General features: G+C 38.6%; 1 protein-coding gene across 2 annotated transcripts in view; it reads left to right on the forward strand.

Moving 5' to 3' along the window:
• The window catches only part of CTNNA1 (catenin alpha 1), a 182,786-nt gene that overhangs the window by 49,441 nt on the left and 110,365 nt on the right, over positions 1 to 22,980 (forward strand). For both annotated transcript variants that reach the window (XM_040444605.1, XM_040444606.1), the window contains exons 4-6: positions 11,427 to 11,593; positions 12,338 to 12,457; positions 20,879 to 21,148. In XM_040444605.1, the coding sequence (XP_040300539.1) occupies positions 11,427 to 11,593; positions 12,338 to 12,457; positions 20,879 to 21,148 (557 nt within the window). The remainder of the gene's footprint in view (positions 1 to 11,426; positions 11,594 to 12,337; positions 12,458 to 20,878; positions 21,149 to 22,980) is intronic.

Consider the following 22,980-nt stretch of genomic DNA (forward strand, 5'->3'; position numbering starts at 1 on the left):
CTTTTCTCCTCCTCTGGCTATTCCTTGGGTAGAATTAACTTTTTAAAAATAAAAGCTAATTTTCTGCAGTGAGTGTTTTTGATAGTAAGAACAAAAAAAAAAAAAAAGAAAGAAAGAAAGAAAGAAAATAAAAATCAGCTCTAATTTTGTTACCCAGAGATAAAACCAATGGTTAACATTTTGTTTCTAGATCCTTAAAGTTTGTTTTCTATGAATATATTGACATGTGTAGAAATAGGTTTTGCTTGATGTGTCATTTACTTTTTTTACTTAATGGATCTTGAACATTGTTCAGTATCACTAAGTACTTTCCTATAACATAATATTTAGTGACAGTATTATTCTCTATAAAGTAATATGATTTAAGGGGGTCATTTTGAGTCAGAGATCTAAATACTTGTCTTTAATATTTTTATGGCCAGAGTTTTATTTTCTTTTCACAAGTTTAAATAGGACAGTTTTTTATTTTGAAGACTGAACTCTATCATTATTGACTAGTATGAGATAGTTGACTGAAAAGAAAACAAATTGAGGTATTTAAAATCATTTTTAAGATAAAGAGATCAAAATGAATTGAGCAAGACCATTTGGGAAATCACTGTGAGAGGAGGGATCAGAATTTGACATATGGCCCTGAAATTGATCCTGAAATGAATAAGGAATTTGAACATGTTTAAGATGGTAAATGATTTTTAGCTATTCTCCTGAAAGCTTCTGTCATTTTGACACAGGGATGTGTTTGCAGTCCTCAAAAGCATATTCAGGTGGATGTCTTAAAATCTTTTTCTTTAAGATTTGGCAGTTGCTAACAGTGTGCTCTCATAAAAAGTTGTCTATAAGAAATACCTACTTAAGATCTGTATAATAATTGAACTTTTCCTGCAGCAACTAAACAAAAAATGATGATAATGAGATTGGGGCTGCAGATGGCTCCTTATTTTACCACTTCGTTTACCCATATTTGGATAAGCTTCTCGAGACAGCTGATTTCACAAAGCTTTTATATTTCCTACTGTATGCTAATTTTATTTTTTCCTTATGTAGCAACACTAGTAGTCACGGGGTTTTTTTATACCTTAGGAAAAGAAATTTTGTATATAGACTTTTTTGAGTGCTTTAGGTTATTCCTTTCTTGGAAACCCTGAGTTTTATGTATCACAGACATGAATTAAAGATACTTTCAATTTTTTTTTTTTTTTTTTATCATTTAAAACCTTTTTTTTCTTTAAAAGTATGTATGTTCAGGGTGCCTGGCTGCCTTAGTCAGAAGAGCATGAGACTCTTGATCTTGGGGTCATGGGTTTAAGACCCACACTGGGTGTAGAGATTACTTAAAAAACAAAAACAAACAAAAACCTTAAAAAATAAAAGTACATACGTTCATTATAGAAAGTTTAAAAAAAACCACAAATCGAAAATAATCTACCATCATGCTGTACCATCTTGTGATATGCCACCTCTGTTAATATTTTCGTATATGTTGATGTACTCTGTCCTATCCTGTCTCTCTGATGTAAGCACATTGTGATTTCCATTTTCATTAAAAATTTTTTTTCCGGGGCGCCTGGGTGGCGCAGTCGGTTGGGCGTCCGACTTCAGCCAGGTCACGATCTCGCGGTCCGTGAGTTCGAGCCCCGCGTCAGGCTCTGGGCCGACAGCTCAGAGCCTGGAGCCTGTTTGGGATTCTGTGTCTCCCTCTCTCTCTGCCCCTCCCCGGTTCATGCTCTGTCTCTCTCTGTCCCAAAAATAAATAAGTGTTGAAAAAAAAAAATTTAAAAAAAAATTTTTTTTTCCATTAGTAAAGGAACCTGAAGCCAGTGGTTTATGTAATTGTTTATTTTTTAAAATGTTTATATATTTGAAACAGAAAGAGTGGAGGAGGGGCAGAGAGGGAGAGAGAGAATCCCAGGCAGGCTTCATGCTGGCAGAGTCCGTTGTGGCACAGAGTCCGATGAGCTCCATCCCACGAACTGGGAGATCACCACCTGAGTCGAAATCAAGGCACTTAACTGACTGAGACACCCAGGCGCCCCTAGTGGTTTATGTAATTTATAGGAGGTAAGCTTTACTCGTCCGGTGGGCTGGCAGAGTTCTTATCTTTTTCTGGACTTAAAGGTAGAAAAGGTTCTGGCTGAGGAGCATATTAGAATTATCTCCAGTGCTATTTTAGAGAAGGTACAACTTGGCTCCTTATCTGTTAGGTGTCTTGTAGGACTATTAAAGGCTGTTGACATGTTTATATACCTGTATTTTTGAAGACCTGAGACCTTCTGCTATGGCATTGTGGTTGGGAGTCGTTCTTGTAGTATGGCGTGGGCTTTGTGGGATGTGAAGTCATAAATGGGATAGGTAAGGGAGATCACCAGTTCTAAAAACTGGAAGAAACCTCATATTGGCTTAATTCCTTTTTTTTTTTTTTTTAACAGATGGAAAAACTCCCAATAAGGGGAGCAGAGGCAAACTTCGTAGCTGTTACCACAAAAGGACAGTTTATTTTTTATTTTTATTTGAACAAATTTTACTTTATTTATTTTGAGAGAGACAGAGACAGTGCAAGTGGTGGAGGGGCAGAGAGCGAGAGAGAGAGAGAGAGAGAGAGAGAGGCAAGCAGACTCCATGCTGCCAGTGCAGAGCCTTATGCAGGGCTCAAACCCATGAAACCATGAGATCACGACCCAAGCCAAAACCAAGAGTCAGATGCTTAACCGACTGAGCTGCCCAGATGCTTTGATGTTTTTTTTTTTTTTGAAGTTTATTTATTTATTGTGAGAGAGAGAGGGTGCATGCAGGGGAGGGGCAGAGAGAGAATTTCAAGCAGACTCTGTGCTATCAGCACAGAGCCTGATGCAGCATAGAACCTGATGTGGGGCTTGAACTCAGGAACCATGAGGTCATGACCCAAACCACAGTTGGATGCTTAACTGACTGAGCCAACCAGGTACCCCCACATTCTTAGTTTTAAAGAAGAGCAGCATAACAGAATGTCTCATTTCCTAGGCTCCAGAGAAGAAAAACCAATCCTTTTTTCTGTTTTTTATCTTTCTCATATATCCCTGACCCCATACTCTTTTCAAGCCTTTTCTTTTCCTGTAGTTTTATTTAAAAATTGAATTGCAGGGGCGCCTGGGTGGCGCAGTCGGTTAAGCGTCCGACTTCAGCCAGGTCACGATCTCGCGGTCCGGGAGTTCGAGCCCCGCGTCAGGCTCTGGTCTGATGGCTCAGAGCCTGGAGCCTGTTTCCGATTCTGTGTCTCCCTCTCTCTGCCCCTCCCCCGTTCATGCTCTGTCTCTCTCTGTCCCAAAAATAAATAAACGTTGAAAAAAAAAATTTTTAAAAATTGAATTGCATTGAAGGGAGTTTACTTAAGATATTTGATGCTTCAGAACAGCTTTGATCTTGTCCTGTTCTAATGTAGAACTGGGGTTTTTGGTTTATATCTTTTACAGTTGCCCTTTGTCCTTGTTTTGAACTCCATAGTAACTTAATTTTTATCCTCAGCTTAGTTGGGGGAAAAATATCAGGGGATGGGCATGTTGACAGTTCTGATTTCATGGCAGATAGAACAGTAATAGGGGTTCTCTTAAATTTCATCTCCTTTGTATCATAGTGAATACCAGATGCAGTGTGTAGTTAACTGGAGACAACTTGAACAAGGCCAGAAGACCCAGTTATATTTTCAGCCTTTACTGCTGACCGTGTGACTTTGGACAGATTGCCTTTCTGCTGCAGTTTTCCCAGTTTGCCTTTTTGTGTGTGGGAAGAGTGCTTTTGATAACTTTTCAAAGTAAACTAATTGACAGTTCTATTTTTTTTTTAATGTTTTTTAAAATTTTTTTGAGAGAGAGCAGGGTCACGGGGAGGGGCAGAGAGTGAAGCAGATAGAATCCCAAGCAGACTCCATGCTGTTACCACAGAGGCTGGCTTGGGGCTCAAACCCACAAACCACTAGATCATGACCTGAGCCAAAGTCAGCTGCTTAACTGACTGAGCCACCCAGGCACCCCTACCCTGCTCAGTTTTTAGGTTAGCCTCACTTACTGCTTCTGAGAAAATGAGATTCTCTAACAACGCTGAGCTTCATACTGCCTGGAAGCCAGCCTCTTGCTATCTCTGCTTTCTATTCTCATCTGAGGGTCCAAGAACCTCCTTTCCCCACTCTCATGGCTCTCACTTCCTCCTGTGGTCCTGATTATATGTGTTCCTGTCTGTGATCTAGAGTCTTGATTCCTCACTTAGGTGTCATTAGTGTCTTTTTGCCTTCCTGTCCCCCTCCATCTATCTATAACTAAATTCCAGTAGTGATAATAGATAGTATGGGAGTGCAGGCACCGTTCTAAGCACTTTACTGAATGTTTGGTTTCATCTCTGCGGCAGCCGTAGGAGGTAGATACAGGCAATCCTCACTTTGCATGGGTCCAGTATACACAAATTTCATGAACCAGAGTTTAGTGAAATAAAACTTGTCCCTAACCAACATGGTTCAAGTTTCAGTTAACGTGATATATTAACTGTGAGTGAATTCATGAAGTACAGACTTCATTGCTAGCTCTTACATGTACAAATCACTACATGAATAACAGATGTGCATTAGGATTATTGACCTATCATGTTCCTTCTCTCTGGGTGACTGGTCACTGTGCAGCTGTTCAGTTCATTCTGTGTGTGGTTGTGTTGCCTCCTTGTCTCCTGGTGATAAACTCAATATGAACCCTTTTACAAAATGGGGTCATTGTGGGGTTCCTAGGTGGCATAGTTTGGTTGAGTATCCGACTTTGGCTCAGGTCATGATTTCCTGTTTTGTGGGTTCATGCCACATGTCAGGCTCTGTGCTGGCAGTGTGGAGCCTGCTTTGGATTCTCTGTCCCCCCCTCTCTCTGCCCCTTTGCTGTTTGCTTGCTCTCTCTCTCTCAAAAATAAACTTTAAAAGAATTTTAAAAAAGTGATTGTTGAAAGAATGAATTTGCTAACAAAGATGGAAGTGCAGCAAAGAAACAAAAAGTGATAAACCTGGAATTTAAATTTGAATAGAATATAAATTAAGTTATAGGATAAATAGCTGCCCGGGAATGTTGACACTGCTGCTGTTAAAGAGACTCTAGGTAAGCAGTCAGAAGAACTTAGTGAAGGCAAAGTTATTGACATAAATGAGGAAAATGATTGTGCAGAAAAGGATGATGATGTCCCAGAGGAAGTGATGTCATCAAAACCTTTACACTAAAAGAACTTTTGGAGATATTTCATGACATTGAAAGTGCACAGGATAAAATATTGGAAACTGATCCAAATTTAGAAGGAAATAGGACAGTTTGCCAAGGGATAGAAGAGATGCATTGTCTGTATCCTAAGTTAAATGTTGAAGAAGGCAAGTGTTGTTCAAAAACTACTTTTGAGTATTCTCTTACAAAGAAAACACTAATTTTCACTGTACATAGTGTTTTAAGTTACAGTGTACTAAATAAATACTACAATTTTTTTCATTTCCCTGTACATTTATAATTAGTAGTAAAGGAGCTTTTAATCTTTTGTCAAAAAATGTTAAAGGTCACAGGATAATCATAATGTTTTGCATTGATTAAAGATTACTTTGCACTGTTACAACTTGCATGGTTATTTTCATGGACCTGGACTACTGTGCAAAGTGAGGATTATCTATATTATTATCTCTGTTGTACATTTGTGGAAACAGATACCTGTTTAGTGGTGACGCTGCAGTTTCTATGTGACTTCCAATTTTATCCTTTTCTCTCCCATAATACTGCTACCTATCTACACACACACACACAGCCACACACACGCGCGCGCGCACACGTGGAAAAAAATTTCTTTAATAGCCCTTGACTTTTCCTCTTGGTAGCAGCTCAGATTCTTATAAGAGCAGTCTTGTTCTGTTACCCTTGAATTGAAATCTGCCTTTTGCACCTCCCACAAAGCTGCTCCTCCTCATTGCCTCCTTACCAGCTGCACTGGCTTCCTTTGGTTTTCCAGGATCATTTTAGTGTGCATCTGCCCTAGGTCCTTTGAGTTGGTGTTCCCTCTGCTTGAAATGTTTTCTCAAGATAGCCACATCGCTCCTGTGCTTCCTTTTTTAAGGCTCTCCTCAAGTGGTGCCTTTTCACTGAGGCCTGCCTTGATCTCTCTGTGTTAAACTTTTTTTTTTTTTAACGTTTATTTATTTTTGAGACAGAGAGAGATAGAGCATGAACAGGGGAGGGTCAGAGAGAGGGAGACACAGAATCTGAAACAGGCTCCAGGCTCCGAGCTGTCAGCACAGAGCCTGATGCGGGGCTCGAACTCACGAATCGCGAGATCATGACCTGAGCTGAAGTCGGCTACTCAACCGACTGAGCCACCCAGGCGCCCCTTGATCTCTCTGTTTTATTTTTTTATTTTTATTTTTAAAAAAAATTTTTTTTTTCAACGTTTTATTTATTTTTGGGACAGAGAGAGACAGAGCATGAACGGGGGAGGGGCAGAGAGAGAGGGAGACACAGAATCGGAAACAGGCTCCAGGCTCTGAGCCATCAGCCCAGAGCCCAACGCGGGGCTCGAACTCACGGACCGCGAGATCGTGACCTGGCTGAAGTCGGACGCTTAACCGACTGCGCCACCCAGGCGCCCTGATCTCTCTGTTTTAAATTGTATCTTTTATCCCCTCTTTGTCATTTCTGCCACTGCCCCTCCCTCTCATAAGTACTTTTGTTTAACAACTATATAATTGACTTTATTACGTTTATCATCTTCCCCTCACGTTAGAATATAAACTCTCAGGAGCCAGGGATTTTTGTCTGCTTTGTTAATTTTTATCTGAGTGTTAGATTGCTGCCTGGCTCATAGAAGGTGTTCAGTAAACATTTGTTGAAAGAAGGCATGTATTAATGCTCTTAAAGATGGTTGTTGAATAGATGAATGCTCATGAAACACCATACAGACCCTTTCTGCTGTCTTCTCATTTTGTTTTACTTAATAATTTCTGCCAACCGTGTATTGTCTCCAAGTGCAAGGCAATGAACTAGACATACATATGTTATCTTAGTTGTCCCGCCCAGCGAAGTATTCTCTGTATTTTACAGAAGAGGAAACAGGCGGTGGAGTCCAGTCACATAGCTGGTAAGAGAGAAAGCTAAAACTCAGGCTTATTTGTAACTCCAAGGCCTGTGCTCTTTCAGGTCACTGCCTTTGATATTCTTTTCTCTTTATTGAGCCATAATTCACATACCGTAATATTCACTCTTTTAAAGTGTACAGTTCAGTGGTTTTCAGTATATTTACAAGGTTGTACAGCCATCACTACTTTGTAATTCTAGAACACTTTGATTACTCCAGAAGGAAACCCCATACCTATTAGCAGTTAGTCCTCACTCTTTCTGCGCCAGCTGCTGGCAGCCACTAATCTGGCTTCTGTGTCTGGATTTACCTGTTGTGGACATTTCACCTAAATGGAACAATACAATATGTGGCCTTTTATGACTGGCTTCTTTCACATGGCATATGCTTAGATGATTCATTCATATTGCAGCATGTATCCATTCATTGTAGCATGTATGAGGGTTCCAGTTTCTCCACATTCCTCACCAACATTTATTATTTTCTTTTTGATTATAGCCATCCTAGTAGATACGAAGTGCTATCTCATGATTTTGTTATGCATTGCCTTTATAGCTAATGAGGCTGAATGTCTTTTCCTGTGCTTATTAGCTGTTTATTTTGTTTTAATTGGAGACATGTATATGTAATTTCATTGCCTATTTTAAATTTGTTGTCTTTTTATTAAGTCATAAGAGTTCTTTTTATATTGTGTTTACTAGATCCTTCTATGGTTTTCAGAAATTTTCTCCTGTTCTGTGGATCTTTTCACTTTCTTGATAGTATCCTTTGACCAAAGCACTAAAATTTCAAATTTGATGATGCCATTTAATTTATGTTTTCTTCTTATTTGTTCTTTTGGTGTCATAGCTAAGAAACCATTGGCTGATCAGAGGCCATGAAGACTTATGGTAGTGTTTTCTTCTAAGTTCTGTTTTGAAAGTATATGGTAAGAGGTAGAGGTTCATGTTCCTTCTTTCTGCATGTGGATATCCCGTCCCAGTACTGTTTGTTGAAAAGACTATTTTTCCCCATTGAATGATCTTGGCAGCCTTGTTGAAAATTAATGGACTCTATTTCTGGATTCTTAATTCATTTCCATTGATCCTGTATGTATGCATTTGAGTTTTCGTCACTTTGGTTCTCATTGTTTCTCTTGTCAGAAAGTTGTCTTCCTCCCTACTCCTAAATACACAGTCTCAGGGGCCACCTTTTTTTTTTTTTTAAATCATCATACAGTGCTGTGGCCCCAGCTTGAAACATTTAAGTCAGAGTGAGGAAATTTCTTTTTCCTCACTGTTTAGAATCAAAGGTTATTATATCATTTAACCCTTGCCTTTATCATTTATTAAGATTCTTTTCTTGGGCTCTCACTGTGCCTTTCTGACCCATCTCTGGGGTCAGGTTTATTTTATATACTTCTGTTAGGTTAATTCTGTGTATCTATGACTGTGACTTCCTGCTTTGGCTCAGGAATTCTTTGTACTATGTCTGTGGACTTTCCATCCCTATCTTCTGCTTCTTCTGTACACATCCTTCAATTCCCAGTTAAACTGGAGGACTCAGCCTCTAAATACACCTTCTTACTGTGTGTCTCAACTTAAAAAAATTTTTTTTTCACGTTTATTTATTTTTACAAGAGAGAAGAGAGGGAGACAGAGCACGAGCTGGGGAGGGGCAGAGAGAGAGAGGGAGAGAGAGAGAGAGGATCCCATGCAGGCATTGCACTGTCAGCATGGGGCCTGATGTGGGGCTCCAACTGAAGAACTGCAATATCATGACCTGAGCCAAAATCAAGTGTCAGGCACTTAACTGACTGAGCCACCCAGGCACCACAAATGTTGCTGTTCCTTTTGCTTGAGATGCTGACTCCCTCAATTTTAACACCAAAAATCCTTCCAGTCCTTTGAGAGAAGAGTCCATTTCACAGTACCATGTTTCCCATAAAACTGTTGCTGGCATTTCACTTCTTCCTCAACACTGGTGGTTAGTGCTTTTTCCTTTGAAACTGTGTGTACTTTTATGTTTTTCTTAAAGCTTGTATGTTAAAATGCCACATAATTTATGTCCGTGGCCATGATCACATTCTTTTTTTTTCTGGATTGTAAACCACTTGAAAGCAGAGATAGTCTTGTTCAGCTTTGTATCCCTAGTGGTTGATTTGTTTTAGTGTTAGCAAGTTCTCAATAAATAAGTGAAATTCTACTTATTGTATAAGCCAGTATCTCTTATTTAATATTGTTTAAGGTAAATACCTTTTTCTGCAAGGCTTTTGAGATAGCTTCTTCATGAATAAATAGCTTTTCCTACAATCTCCCCGTAGCACCTTGTCCAAGGGGCTTTTGTAATTCTGATTGTATTGTATTACTCCCTGATTTGTGAGCCCGTTGCATCTAGGTATATTGTCTTAATCTACCTTTAATTGTTTGCTTGTCTGTCTTCCTCCCTCTTTAGAGTTCCATGAGGACATGGGCTGTTTCTTGGGTGCTGTATCACTGGCACTTAAGTCAGACTTTGATGTATAGTGGGTGCTCATATTTGTTGAATAAATGAATGAATGAATGAGCTCTATTTTTAGTTATCATAAGATAACAGTTTTAATGTTACGTATCCACATCATTGTCATATGTCATTATCTTTCTGTGTCTGTGTCTTAGGTTCAGGAAAGTTTTTTTACTATGAAATTCTTCATTGTGATTATTTCTTACCTGACATATTTGCAGAGCTTGTCTTTACTCTTAATACTATACTGTGCTCTAAGCCCAATTACTATATGAATTTGAGGGTGAATTTAACTTTTTCCCCTCTAAGGTCCCATTCTACAGCTAAATTTGATAGGAGAAATTTGGTAAGACTCTTTAGATAGAACTAGGCTTCTTGAGAATGCACTTTTTTATATTACTGGAAGAGATGTGAGAATGAATGGCCTTTAGGCTTTAATATGGAGTGGACACATTCAGCCAAGGGAGGAAGTAATTGCTTTCCCAGGAATCCAAAGATAGTCCCTGTACAGGCACTGTCCGAATAACTGATGAACAGGCACTGTCCGAATAACTGATGGAACAGACACAGTCCTGGCCCTCCATTTGCTTAGAGCTGTAAGAAAAGAGGGACAATATACACTTTAAATGATGATTAATAGAAACGTGATGAAAATGTAAGTTATTTTACAAGTTTCTAGGAAACATTATAAATAAATTATTAGTATTGTTGAATTTAGGATTGGATACTATAACCAACCATGGGTAGTCCTAGAAACTTTGGTAAAATATATTGCATATATTTTTAGCTTAATTTTTTAATTATGGATATTAATACCTGTTCGTTATAGAAAATGTTTTTATAAGTACAGCATAATGTAAAGAGCAAGATTGTAACCTAGTATAACTATTATTTGCCTTTTGATTCCTGTCTTTTCTCTCTCTCATTTTTTTTAAACAGGCTACATATATCTATCATTTTGTTTTCTTTATGCTTATGGTTTCATTATATACATTAACATTTTTTCATATATATGTTAATATTTGCATAATAGTCAATTGTAGAATGTACCATAATTGACTTAACTAGATGCTTATTGTTGAGTATTTGAGTTGTTGTCAGGGTTTTAGTATGAGGAAAATGAATAAGTCATTGACTCCGGTCTGACTTTTCATATACTGGTGAGATGGTTAATGAAGTGTGGTGGTCATACATAATAGTTGCTGTATTTCTGTACCATTCTGTAGATGTGAGGGTGGATCACATTAGATCCTTTTTTTTTTTTCTCACATCTTTTTTATTTTTTCTCCTTAGGATATTTATAATGCTCCTTTCTGAAAAGGAGCTGTTTTGTTTTTTAAAGATCCCCCCCCCCTTTTTAATGTTTATTCATTTTGAGGGAGAGAGAGAGAGAGAGTGAGCGCACGTGCGAGAGCCCATGTGCATATAGGGGAGGGACAGAGATAGGAGACTGAGAATCCCAAGCAGACTGTGCTGTCAGCGTAGAGCCTAATGTGGGGCTCTATCTCACAAACTGTGAGATCATGACCTGAGCTGAAATCTATAGTTGGATGCTTAACTGAGTCACCCAGATGCCCTGGAAAGGAGTGTTTTTAAGGCTTTTTATCTATAGCACCAAATCGCTTTCCAGAGAGTGTGTTTTTACCAACAGTATGCAAGGGTGCTTTTCTTAGTGACTGCTGTAAAACAAACAAAAGAAAACAAAACAATAAAAACAGGAGCCCTTAAATTCTGTGCATGGACTGTGTAAGGTTTGAACTATTTTTATTGTAATTTTTTAAAATATAGACCAGTTATTTGGTTCATTTCTGATGAGTTTGTTTTTTCATGATGTAAAACAGGTGATTTGATGAAGACTGCTGCGGGAGAGTTTGCAGATGATCCCTGCTCTTCTGTGAAGCGTGGCAACATGGTTCGGGCAGCTCGAGCTTTGCTCTCTGCTGTTACCCGGCTGCTTATTTTGGCTGACATGGCAGATGTCTACAAATTACTTGTTCAGCTGAAAGTTGTAAGTACAGGCCTGTGTCTGTAATTTGTTCTCTCCATCACAGTGAGGCTGCTGCTGGCCATGCTTAATTCAGCATTCCTTAGAATTTGGTTTGGTTTTGACCTTCGTTTACCCAAGTGCACCAGCAATGTTTTCCTTTCGTTTCCATTTCCTTCTCTACTCTAGGTGTATCTCATACCAATAGTGCTATGATTCTCTTTAGTCTTCATTCTGGTGCAGAACATGTAGCAAAGATAATGTTTTGACTCCTTCTCTCTGCAGTAGTGATTAAGCATTTCCTTGTACCAGTAGAGTTCCAGAGTTGAGAAACCAAGATAGTTTAAATTGTATTGTTTTATTTTTATTTATTTGTTTGTTTGTTTATTTATGTTTGTTTTTGAGAGAGAGAGTGCAGACAGACAGAATCCAAAGCAGTCTCCAGGTTCTGAGCTGTCAGCACAGAGCCTGATGTGGGGCTCGAACTCACAAACCATGAGATCATGACTTAAGCTGAAGTGAGATGCCTTGAGCGCCACCCACATGCCCCTAAATTGTATTGTTTTAGATAGCACGGTATATTGCTCTTCTTCCCGCTTCCCATAAAATTCCCATGTAGTAACTGCTCAAATGTTTGAGGGTCATGTAAACTGAAGAGGGAGTTTGGATTGCTGAGGAACTGTTAAAAGGAATAAAATGTTATAGATCTTTTTTATATACATATTTGTATTGTTTAGAATTTTTCTTATTTAGGAGTGTGTTTTATAGGTGGAAGATGGTATCTTGAAACTGAGGAATGCTGGCACTGAACAAGACTTAGGAATACAGTATAAAGCCCTGAAACCTGAAGTGGATAAGCTGAACATTATGGCAGCCAAAAGGCAACAGGTATAGTCATGATTTGGGGACATATTAAAATTGTTTATATTATTATCTTGTGGGAAAAAGTGATTTTAACCTGAGTTTTCTGAAGGTACAATTACCACCCTCTGACAGTATAGTTCCATTAAAACATTTAATTTGTGAAGTATCCTGTCACTATTGTGTTGTTATGTTGCATTCATGTTATGCTTCTACTTTAGTTCTTGTGAAGATTGTGCTTTAAACTTTTTTAAAGTTTATTTGAGAGAGATAGAGAATGGGGGAGGATCTGAGAGAGAAGGGGAGAGAGAGAGAGAGAGAAAGAGAAAGAGAAAGAGAAAGAGAAAGAGAAAGAGAAACCCATTGCAGGGCTTGAATCCACAAACTGTGAGATCATGAGTTGAGCTGAAACCAAGAGTTGGATGCTTAACTGACTGAGCCACCCAAGGGCCCCTTAAAATTGTGCTTTAAATAACTTGGTGTCTGGACAGATGATAAGGACTTTGTTATGTGCCTTCAAGGATTAACTTCAGTTGGCATTGGAGTGTAATTCAGATTTTTAAAAACCATAAGCCAGTTGAAACGTATTGGAATTACTGGCATATCAGAAACTATCACTGCTCTGCCCCCATGTTTGGTCACTTTTCAAGTTATTTCTTATTAATCATTCTTAATAGTTTCCTTAGTGTTATGAATTTGTGTTGTGTGGCATGTGGATCAGTCGTCGTCGTCGTCTTCTTCTTCTTCTTCTTCTTCTTCTTTTTAAGTTTATTTCTTTTTGAGGTGCAGAAGACGGAGGTTCAGAGAGAGAGAGGGAGAGAGAGAATCCCATGCAGTCTATGCTCTCAGTTCAGAGCCCATCATGATCTCACCAACTGTGAGATCATATCCTGAGCCGAAATCACGAGTTGGACGCTTAACTGACTGAGCCACCTGTGAGCTCCTGGATCATTGTTCTTATTTTTCCAAGCTTTGCTATCCTTTTGGTGTTTTGGCTTTTAAGGTGCTTTAAGTCTTCTCTATGGTCTTCCTGTTGAATGCAGTATGTGCTCTAGGGGAGATGCACGTGTCACCATTCAGTTTCTTAAAATTTCCATAGTTCTGATCAGGCTTGTGCTTTTTCATAAAGCTCTGAAAAGATAAATTCTTGTTATCATTTGCTAATACTTGCATCAGTTAGGATATTTCATGATGCAGTTCAGAAAACCCAGCTCCAAAACTGCTTGAACAGTGGGGGATTTATTTTCTTACTAATCAGAAGTCCCAAATTAGGTGTGATTTTGAGGTAGCTAAGATAAAAGGTTTTGCAAGTATCATCATGGATCCAGGTTCTTGACCTTTTCCAGCACTGCAGTGTTCACTGTCCCTGGTACTGGATGGCTGTAGAAGCTCTGGGCATGGTATTTGTACAGATCACTATGTCCAGCAAGCAAAAAAAAAAAAAAAAAAACAAAACCAAAAAACCAACAACAACAAAAAACAAAAAACTGTTCCTTCCATAGGTCTTTTTTAGAAGCAAATGATCTAGAAGCCCTTAACAGATTTGCCCTAAATCTTAATTTTGTAACATACCCATTCTTCACTGATTATGAGTGAGAAGAAATCAGTTGTTATGTCTGACTCTGTGACAAAGATCTCCCCTCTGGTCTGGGATGAGAGTATCTTTCTTCAGGACAGGGACACCCAAAAAGGGCTCTGACACGCGTGAGGAAAATGGAGTCAGTACTGTAAATGTCCAATATATGCCAGTCTCAGCTTTGCATACTTCTTAGTAACTTTCAGTAGTATAATAGTATAAAATCTTTACCCCATAGGATTGAAAAGATTAAATTAAGTAATGTATGTAAAGTATTTAATATGATTATGGACCATATTTCAAGCTTAGGTTATGATCAGACTGAATTTGCACATATGAGATCCTGGTTTTACATTTCCATTACTTAATATTAGACATTATAATATACCTAGATTTGGTATATTGCCTAAGTAATTTATTTATTTTTTTTTTTTTCAACGTTTATTTATTTTTGGGACAGAGAGAGACAGAGCATGAACGGGGGAGGGGCAGAGAGAGAGGGAGACACAGAATCGGAAACAGGCTCCAGGCTCTGAGCCATCAGCCCAGAGCCTGACGCGGGGCTCGAACTCACGGACCGCGAGATCGTGACCTGGCTGAAGTCGGACGCTTAACCGACTGCGCCACCCAGGCGCCCCTGCCTAAGTAATTTAGTTCATGTAGACATAGTTTGTTTTTATCATTTATTCCTGTGTTGGCTTATGTCTCCATCAAATAAATCACAAATAAGTATTTTTGTTTTTGTTGGGCCTCATTGATTCTAAAAACTTGTTTTGTAATTCCGTAAATATCCATGCTGGACCAATTATGTTTACAATTTATTTAATGTTTTTGATGTAAATTCTCATTTGTTTTTTTGTTTTTGTTTCGTTTTATTTAAAAAGTATGAACATTTTTAATTTATTATGTATTTTGAGAGAGAGAAAGAGAAAGAGAAGGAAGTGGGGAGGGGATTAAGGAGAGAGAGAATCCTAAGCAGGCTCTGCACTGTCAGCACAGAGCCTGACTTGGGGCTTGATCTCATGAACCATGAAATCATGACTTGGGCTGAAATGAAAAGTTGGATGCTCAACCGACTGAGCCACCCAGGTGCCCCTAAATTCTCATTTAAATACATGAAATAAATGTTAGTTATACTTAAAAAATAAAGTTTGGTGAATAGTCCCACAGTCATAATGCCTAGTCTGATTTTGGTTTATGAAGGCTTATTATTTGAGGAAAGTGAGAAAATTTAGACTGACACTATATTGCCTATCTTTGCAAAATGGTAGAATAGGTAAATTGATGTTGTTCTTGAGATAGAACACAATGATAGTCCAGACCTTTGTATGCTATTGGAAAAACTTACTGAAGAGTAATGCTGCCTGACTTTTTTTCTTTTTAATGGTTGTTTATTTTGAGAGAGAGAGAGAATACATGCTCATGAGCAGGGGAGGGGCAGAGAGAGAGAGAATCCCAAGCAGGCTATGCGCTGCCAGCACAGAGCCCAACACAGGGCTTGATCCCACAACCATGGGATCATGACCTGAGCTGAAATCCAGAGTCGGACGCTCAACCTACCCAGCCATCCAGGTGTCCCAATGCTGCTTGACTTTTTAATTTTGTGTGCCATGAATACATGAAGAGTTCCTTAAACATAATCCCTGATGTATTAAAAAAAAAAAAAAAGTAGTAAATTTCAAATACTTCTGAAATAAGATGTAATTAAAATCTTGAAGTTATTATTTAACATGCTGAATGGTTTTCTGTTTGCCTCTCTATATCTGTTTTCTACCCTTGTTCATCCTGTTCTTTGCCCCAGCGATCTGACCTGTCTGGACAGCCTCCAGGGCTTCTTTGCCCTCTAGTCCTGGTTGGGTTTGGCCAGTGGTAGCATCAGTAGGAGATCAGAGGAGATAGGAGATAGAGGCTGGGGTTTATTCCCCTGGCTCCCACCCTGCTTGTTGCTCTGGGTGGCTAAAGTCATAGCCCCTGTTGGGTGGTATTCTCCACACACCTTGCTCCCTGGATTCTGGTAACTGTTGCCTCCTTGTTTCTTCAGGCCTAAGTGACCTAACAGCCTTGTGGTTTCCCTGTACTTTCCTTATACCTTTGTAGCAGAGTCCCTAACACGTCTTTGAGTTAGTTTGATTGTACCAGCTGTTTTCTGTTGTACCTTGATTGATACATGTTTCCATTTTAAAGTTTGTCTTGGGTTTTGTAGTATGTCCTGGTCATTTGTAGTTTTAATTGGGCCTAATTCTTTAACCTTCAACTGTGGCTTTCTGCAGTAGAATCCATTGAGTAAGTTGGCCATGGGCTTCTTTGTGCCTCCTGTTGATAAAATAGTCTTTTGTGGGACCTGGGTCTTGGTGGTGTATATTCCTATAAACTAGTGCTTTTCTTGGGAATTAAATTGCTACTCATTTTATCCTAAGGTCCCAGCCTGGTAGAAACTTCATTCTTCCTTTTGGATGTTGCCCAGTGTTCTCCTTCAGTAACTGGTAACAGTTTTTCACACTGTGTGTTTTCTGGCAGAATTCCTCTCCTGCTATATGCGTAGCCCCTAGACTGTTTTCACCTTTAACGTCTTCTCTGCTCAGGCATGATATGTAATAATTAAGCTTCTCATTGAACCTCTTATCTTTGCAGACAGCCCGAGTCCAGAAAAGGGGTATTTCCTCAAGAGCAGTATTTGGGTGTGATGTATATACTAGCTCCTTTAGCGTCCCTTATATCATTTAAGCAGCAACTCCCCACCAAGGAAATGCTAAGCCTCCTAAGGTCTGGAGGCTCTTTGGAGTTTACCTTTTTCTCCTTAATGTTTTTCTGGAGCATGGTGTGGTGGTGGTAAGGATGTTGCTGAAAATAATAATGAGTAACTCTAAAAAGGTGTTTACTATGTGCTACACACTGTTACAAACCCTTTATAAACACACATTCATTTAATCTTCACAGAATAGTATAAGGTAGATGCTGTAATTGATAGATACTCATTTAAAAAGATGTTCATTCACTTATTTTTGAGAGAGAGCACACAAGCACGAGTGTGTGGGAGGCAGTGAGAGAGGTAGAGAGAGAATCCAAAGCAGGTTCCGCTATCACTCAGAGCCAGATGAGTGGCTTGATCTCTTGACATGAGATCGTAACCTGAGCCAAAATCAAGAGTTGAACACTTAACCAACTATACTCATCTTTATAAATCAAAGAACTGGAGTACAGGGAGGTTAAATAATGTGGCAAGGTCATTCATCTAGTCAGAATTGGAGCCAGGTTTTTAATCCAGGCTGTCTGCCTCCAGGGGCAGAGATTTTCTCTGTTCAAATGGCTTTTACAATCCCTGGTGCTTAGAATATTGCTTGGATATGGTAGTGTTTACTAAATATTTAATGAACAAGTGAATAAGCCACTTTGCTGTACTGCACATCCATCCTGGAATGGGATTCTAAATGTGGTTCTAATCTGTTATTTTCTTGGGCTGGAATATAATTTGCTCACTATAAGTGTTGAATTTCCTTTAGACTGCAGGCTCTTCTTTTACTGTAAAATAGATGGCAGAGGTGGGGATGGGCCAGCACTGACCTTAGTCCCTGTGAGGAGAACTGCATGTGCCTCCTGTGGTCAGTTCTGTCTCTTAGTCTGATAGAGATGGAGGACCTGCATGTTTACCAAGTACTGGGTGGTGGATGTTCCACCCACCCAGGTACTAGAGCTTGTGGAGGCATTTGGTAAAAACGTAATGCTTCTTACCTAGTCTATGAACTCTGACTTTGATGATTTTTTTTCCTGAAAACTTGAACAGACACAGTGGTAATGGATGGTAATGAATTTTTTGTGTAAATGAATATGGACTAGCTGGGTTTGTCTATGGACCTTTTCTTTAAGTGTAGTTGTTTGAATTCAAGAGAAGACATCTGATCACATGTGTCTATGGGTACAATTTTATATTAACAGTATAAAGAGGGAAATGAGAGGAAACTTGTACTTGAATTTCCAGCTCTTGGGTAGAAGGAGTGCTATAGATTCCTTAGAAGTAAGCTTTTATTTTTTGGTCACTGCATGTGATGCATGTGATGGTTAGTTGAAATCACGTTGAAAGCAGTCATTTCTTCTTCATGTTTTCTGTTTGCTCCTGAGTGTGCTTGAAACACAATTGGATTGATAAAGTTTGGGAAAAATTGGCTAAAGTAGACCAAGGGACTCTGATTTCATAGGTAATCTATTATATTCCTTAATAGCTCATTTTTTTTCACCAATCCAGATTACTTATCACTGTTACATATTTTGAAAATGATACTTAAGATTGATTATTATTCTTACAATAGTAAATAGTGCTGCCTTGTGATAGTGCCCATTTTCCTGTGTTTACTTAACAAAATCTAGTTTCTTTGTACTAAGACAAAAGTAGTTCTTGAGAGAAAGCTGAACACTTTAGCAGTTAGGACAAATGATGATATATAGTTGTCATTTTCATCATAGGTTAAAATATATCCCCCTTACTTGGTAAATAGAAATCTCTCAGGCATAAACTGTGATGAGGACAAGACGTGTAGAAAATGCCACACACAACATGTGCATCAGCTGCTTAAGTATAATGGTTACCCTTGCCCCTTGTCATAGCTTGAATCTTGAGGTGATCATCAGTTCTCTAAATCCATGGCGTCCTGTTTCTGAATATTGTACCTACTCTAGTCTTTAGAAAGGTAGAAGTTCTCATACCAGGCCAGGCAGGGGCTTTAGGAAAGTCAAGTGTTGAATAGTAATTCTGGCATCTATTAACTTTAGGTCACCACAAGTGTCTTTGGTAACCTTTGTAAGAGACTGTACTGATCTAGGTTATAAATACTTAGGGAAGAATTCCAAAGCTAATTGCAAAGCATTTTATAAAACAGAGGACGATATAAGTACTTAGATGCAAATGCCTCCCTAGAAGACTTCAGAGTCTCTGAGGTTGTGGTGATGGCCAGGCATTTAGAAAATGCCACACAGAATGTACCCACCATCTGTTTTAACTTAATGGTTAGCCTTAGCCCCCTGTCATTGCTTGAATCTTGAAATGATCACTGATTCTCTAATAAATCCATAGGGACCTGTTTCTGAGTATGTTGCCTAATGTACTATGCTACAGGGCATTTGGAGTGCTGTGAGCTATTACTTGCAATTCAGATTCCAAATGAGAAAAGAACTCTAGGAAGAAAAGTAAGCTGTCATATTATACAAGGTTTGAGTAAAGATGCAAACCTAAAATAGATAGTGAAATGAAGTATCAGAAGAAAGAAACCACTTAGATGTCTCTAATGCTTAATTAGGAACTCCTCTAAAAAGATGAGCCATTAAATGGCTAAGTCAGACTTCAAATTGAGTTATTGACTTTGGCCTTTCTTAGTTAATTTTCTCTTACTGTTTACACATGTAATACTCTTTTAAAACATTTAAATTTGTACTGTAGGGTTTAGTTGGTGTAATTAACATTAGAATTCTATTCACTGGTAAAATAGAACAGATCAGGTGGTCAGTTAGTGTTATCACTTCTAATTCTCTTTTGTGGTGGTAATACATACTTACTAAAGACTTAAGTCTCTCCCTCTCCTCCTGAGCACTTTGAGTAATAATGGGATACCAGAAATATCCTCTTCCTATCTTGCTTATTTGTCACTTATTTGGTATCACTTATTTGTCACTTAGTATATCCACTCAACCTAATAGATGCCAGTAGTAAGAACCATGCTAGGAATCTCAAGTTTTTTTAAACTGTGGATTATAATTATGGCGTAGAGGAAATTGAAAAGGACAGTTTCACTTAAGACTGCATGTGTATAAAGTATTACAATAAAATGGAAACCTTTTGAGAAAAAGAGTGTGTGAGTAGAGGAGAGGGGCAGAGTGAGAAAGAGAATCTCAAGCATGTTGCACACTCAGTACAGAATCTGATGCGGATCTGAATCCCAGGACTCTGGGATCATGACCTGAGCTGAAATCAAGAGTAGAATGTTCTCAAATGACTGAGCCACCCAGATGCCCCAGACAATCAAATAAAAACCTTTCGAATTAAAGTCATGGAGCACATGAGTCTCAACTTTATGCCTTAATGACCTATGTCCTAAGGCCATCTTTGGGATGGGGAGTGGGGCGGGGGAGTTGTGTACTTAAGAGAACAGCTTGGTGCATCCTCACCTAGTTGGTTTGCATAGTTCATGTACATCTGTGGTGTCCCAGCCCAAATTAACAAAACTCTTATAATGAACTTTTGTGACTTAATGACAAGTACTCAAACTAAATCTTACCCTATTTAAATGTGTATTTGAATGATTTTTCTAATTTGGTTGGAATAGGTACATACAACTTTATGTAGTTGTGATGAAGGTGCCTAGTCAATTTTGTGCTTTGATTTTTAGTTAGTGCTATGCTAGGTGGCTTACATGCATTATCCCATTTGATCCTCAGGACAGTTAGAAGACAAATATATGATGTTCCTGTTTTACAGAAGGTGAAACTGAGTATCGGGATTTTATTTTATTCTATTTTTAAAGATTTTTATTTTTAAGTAGTCTCTACACCCACCATGGGGCTTGAACTTAGAACCTAGAGATCAAGAGAGTCTCATGTTCTAATGACAGAGCCAGGCAGGTGTCCTGAGGATGGGAATTTTAAATAAGATCACAATAGCCAGGTAAAAGTAGAGCTGGAGATTCAAATTCAGAAGTGTCTGGTTTGGAAAAGTTTGAACTCTATGTACTGACCCAGGCTGCCTCCTTTGTTATGAAGCTAAACTGTTAATGAAAGTATTGTGTCTCATTAGTAGAAATTCTTAACTTTTCAGCATTTACTGACAAGTTTTTTTATGATTACGACCCATATAAAGACTGCTCCAATTTCTTGTTTTCCTCTTATAGGAACTGAAAGATGTGGGCCATCGTGATCAGATGGCTGCAGCCAGAGGAATCTTGCAGAAAAATGTTCCGATCCTCTATACTGCGTCCCAGGCATGCCTCCAGCACCCTGATGTTGCAGCCTATAAGGCTAACAGAGACCTGATATATAAGCAGCTGCAGCAGGCGGTCACAGGCATTTCCAATGCAGCCCAGGCCACTGCATCAGACGATGCTTCCCAGCACCAGGGTGGAGGAGGAGGAGAACTGGCTTATGCGCTCAATAACTTTGATGTAAGTTACACTTGGGAAGAAACATCAGGTTCTCCACCATCTATCCAAAGTTAAGAGACTTCTAGGGAAATGTGATCAAGGTTTCTGATGAAAGTTCAATTTCTACTTAGATTGGCCTACGTTTTTCTTGTTCTTTTTCTTTTGTGTTAAAGTTATGAATTCTTTTATGTAACTTATGTGTCCTATCCGATCATTCTCTGTTGAAGATAGGAGTTTGGTTGATTTCACCCAAGATTTTAACCTTTTGGTAGATGAAAGCTCTCTGAGATACAGAGGCAAAGTGTATGTAGACTCTCCCGTCCTGGAGCCCACAGATACATCATAAGTGATTACCACAGAGTATCTTCAATGTTGTCCTTACTTGTGTGCCTAGATGATATACTTCTCAATAATCACAAAATATAATCAAGTAGAAGGAAATTTGGGCCTAAAATACTTTCTTAGCATAATTCCATATAATTATCTTTTATGGTTGGTGCCATGGGTCTGTTCTTTGTATGCATTCTGTGTGCACACTGTTCTGTGTATCAACTCTAACCTTTAATTCTTTTGGTGGGTTTTGTGTTTTTTTCAAAAACTTCTACCCACAATGCCTCATGGCTTCCAGTAGATGGCAGCAGTTTAAGATTTTTTTTTAAGGTTTTTGTTTTTGTTTTTGTTTTTTTTTTTAAAGCCAACTGGTTGGGTTACATTAAAAAAAATTGTTTTTTTAAATATTTATTTTTTTTATTTTTGAGAGAGACTGAGCACAAGCAAGGGAGGGACAGAGAATGAGGGAGACACAGAATCCGAAGCAGGCTCCAGGCTCTGAGCTGTCAGCACAGATTATGACGCGGGGCTTGAAGTCACCAACCGTGACATCATGACCTGAGCCAAAGTTGGACACTTAACCGGCTGAACCACCCAAGCACCCCTACATTTTTATAAACAAACAAATAAATAAGTTTAATAAATCTTTAATAATTATAAATATTTAACAAATATAATAAAAATTAATTAATTAATTGATTGATTTAGGGAGATTATGAGTAGGAGAGGGGCAGAGAGAGAGGAGAGAGAGAATCCCAAGCAGGCTCCACACTGTCAATGCAGAGACCGATGGAGGGCTTGAACTCACAACTGAGATCATGGTCTTGAGCCATAATTAAGAGTCAGGATGCTTAACTGACTTAGCCACCCAGGTGCCTCTATTTTTTTAATTAACATAGGAGAAAATTGACTAGCCTGTGGCCAGCATCTTTTCATAAGTAGGAATACTTTGAAATATAGAGTCTGTATAATGGAATGCATTTTGTTTTAAAGTTTTTCCTTGCCTTTAACTATCCTTACTTTGTCTCACCTTTTACTTTGGCTTGGGCAACTGATCCTTGCTGCTGTACATGGCTGATTTAAGACTTCATAAATCGTAAAGACAGTGTTAATTCTACAGATCATGGTGTTAGAACTGACTTTTTACCCTGGAGCCTTAAACATTAAATGACATTATAGCAAACATTTACCATGCATCTTATAATTTATTGGCACTTTTTTCCATCCCCCTCAAATTTGGCAGTTTTAGGTATTGGCCTCTTTGAAGGCACTGAGGATTACATTTTGCCCTAACTTGAGTAGTAACTGCCAGAGCCCACTTAACCTCTTAGGGCTAGAGTGAAACTTCATATAATGAGGGGGTTGGACGAAATGATCATAAGCCTGTTGCAGCTCAGTGACTCTATTAAAATTCTGTCACGATTCATTCTTCATTCCTGTTGGTCAGAAGGCATTGTGTATTCAGTTTTGAATACACAGTAAAAAAGAAAAATATCAGTTAAAACGTAGGTTAATAATGAACT

The sequence above is a fragment of the Herpailurus yagouaroundi genome, unplaced genomic scaffold (assembly GCF_014898765.1).
Source record: "Herpailurus yagouaroundi ecotype Mexico unplaced genomic scaffold, PumYag 192, whole genome shotgun sequence".
In the NCBI taxonomy this organism is placed as follows: Eukaryota; Metazoa; Chordata; class Mammalia; order Carnivora; family Felidae; genus Herpailurus; species Herpailurus yagouaroundi.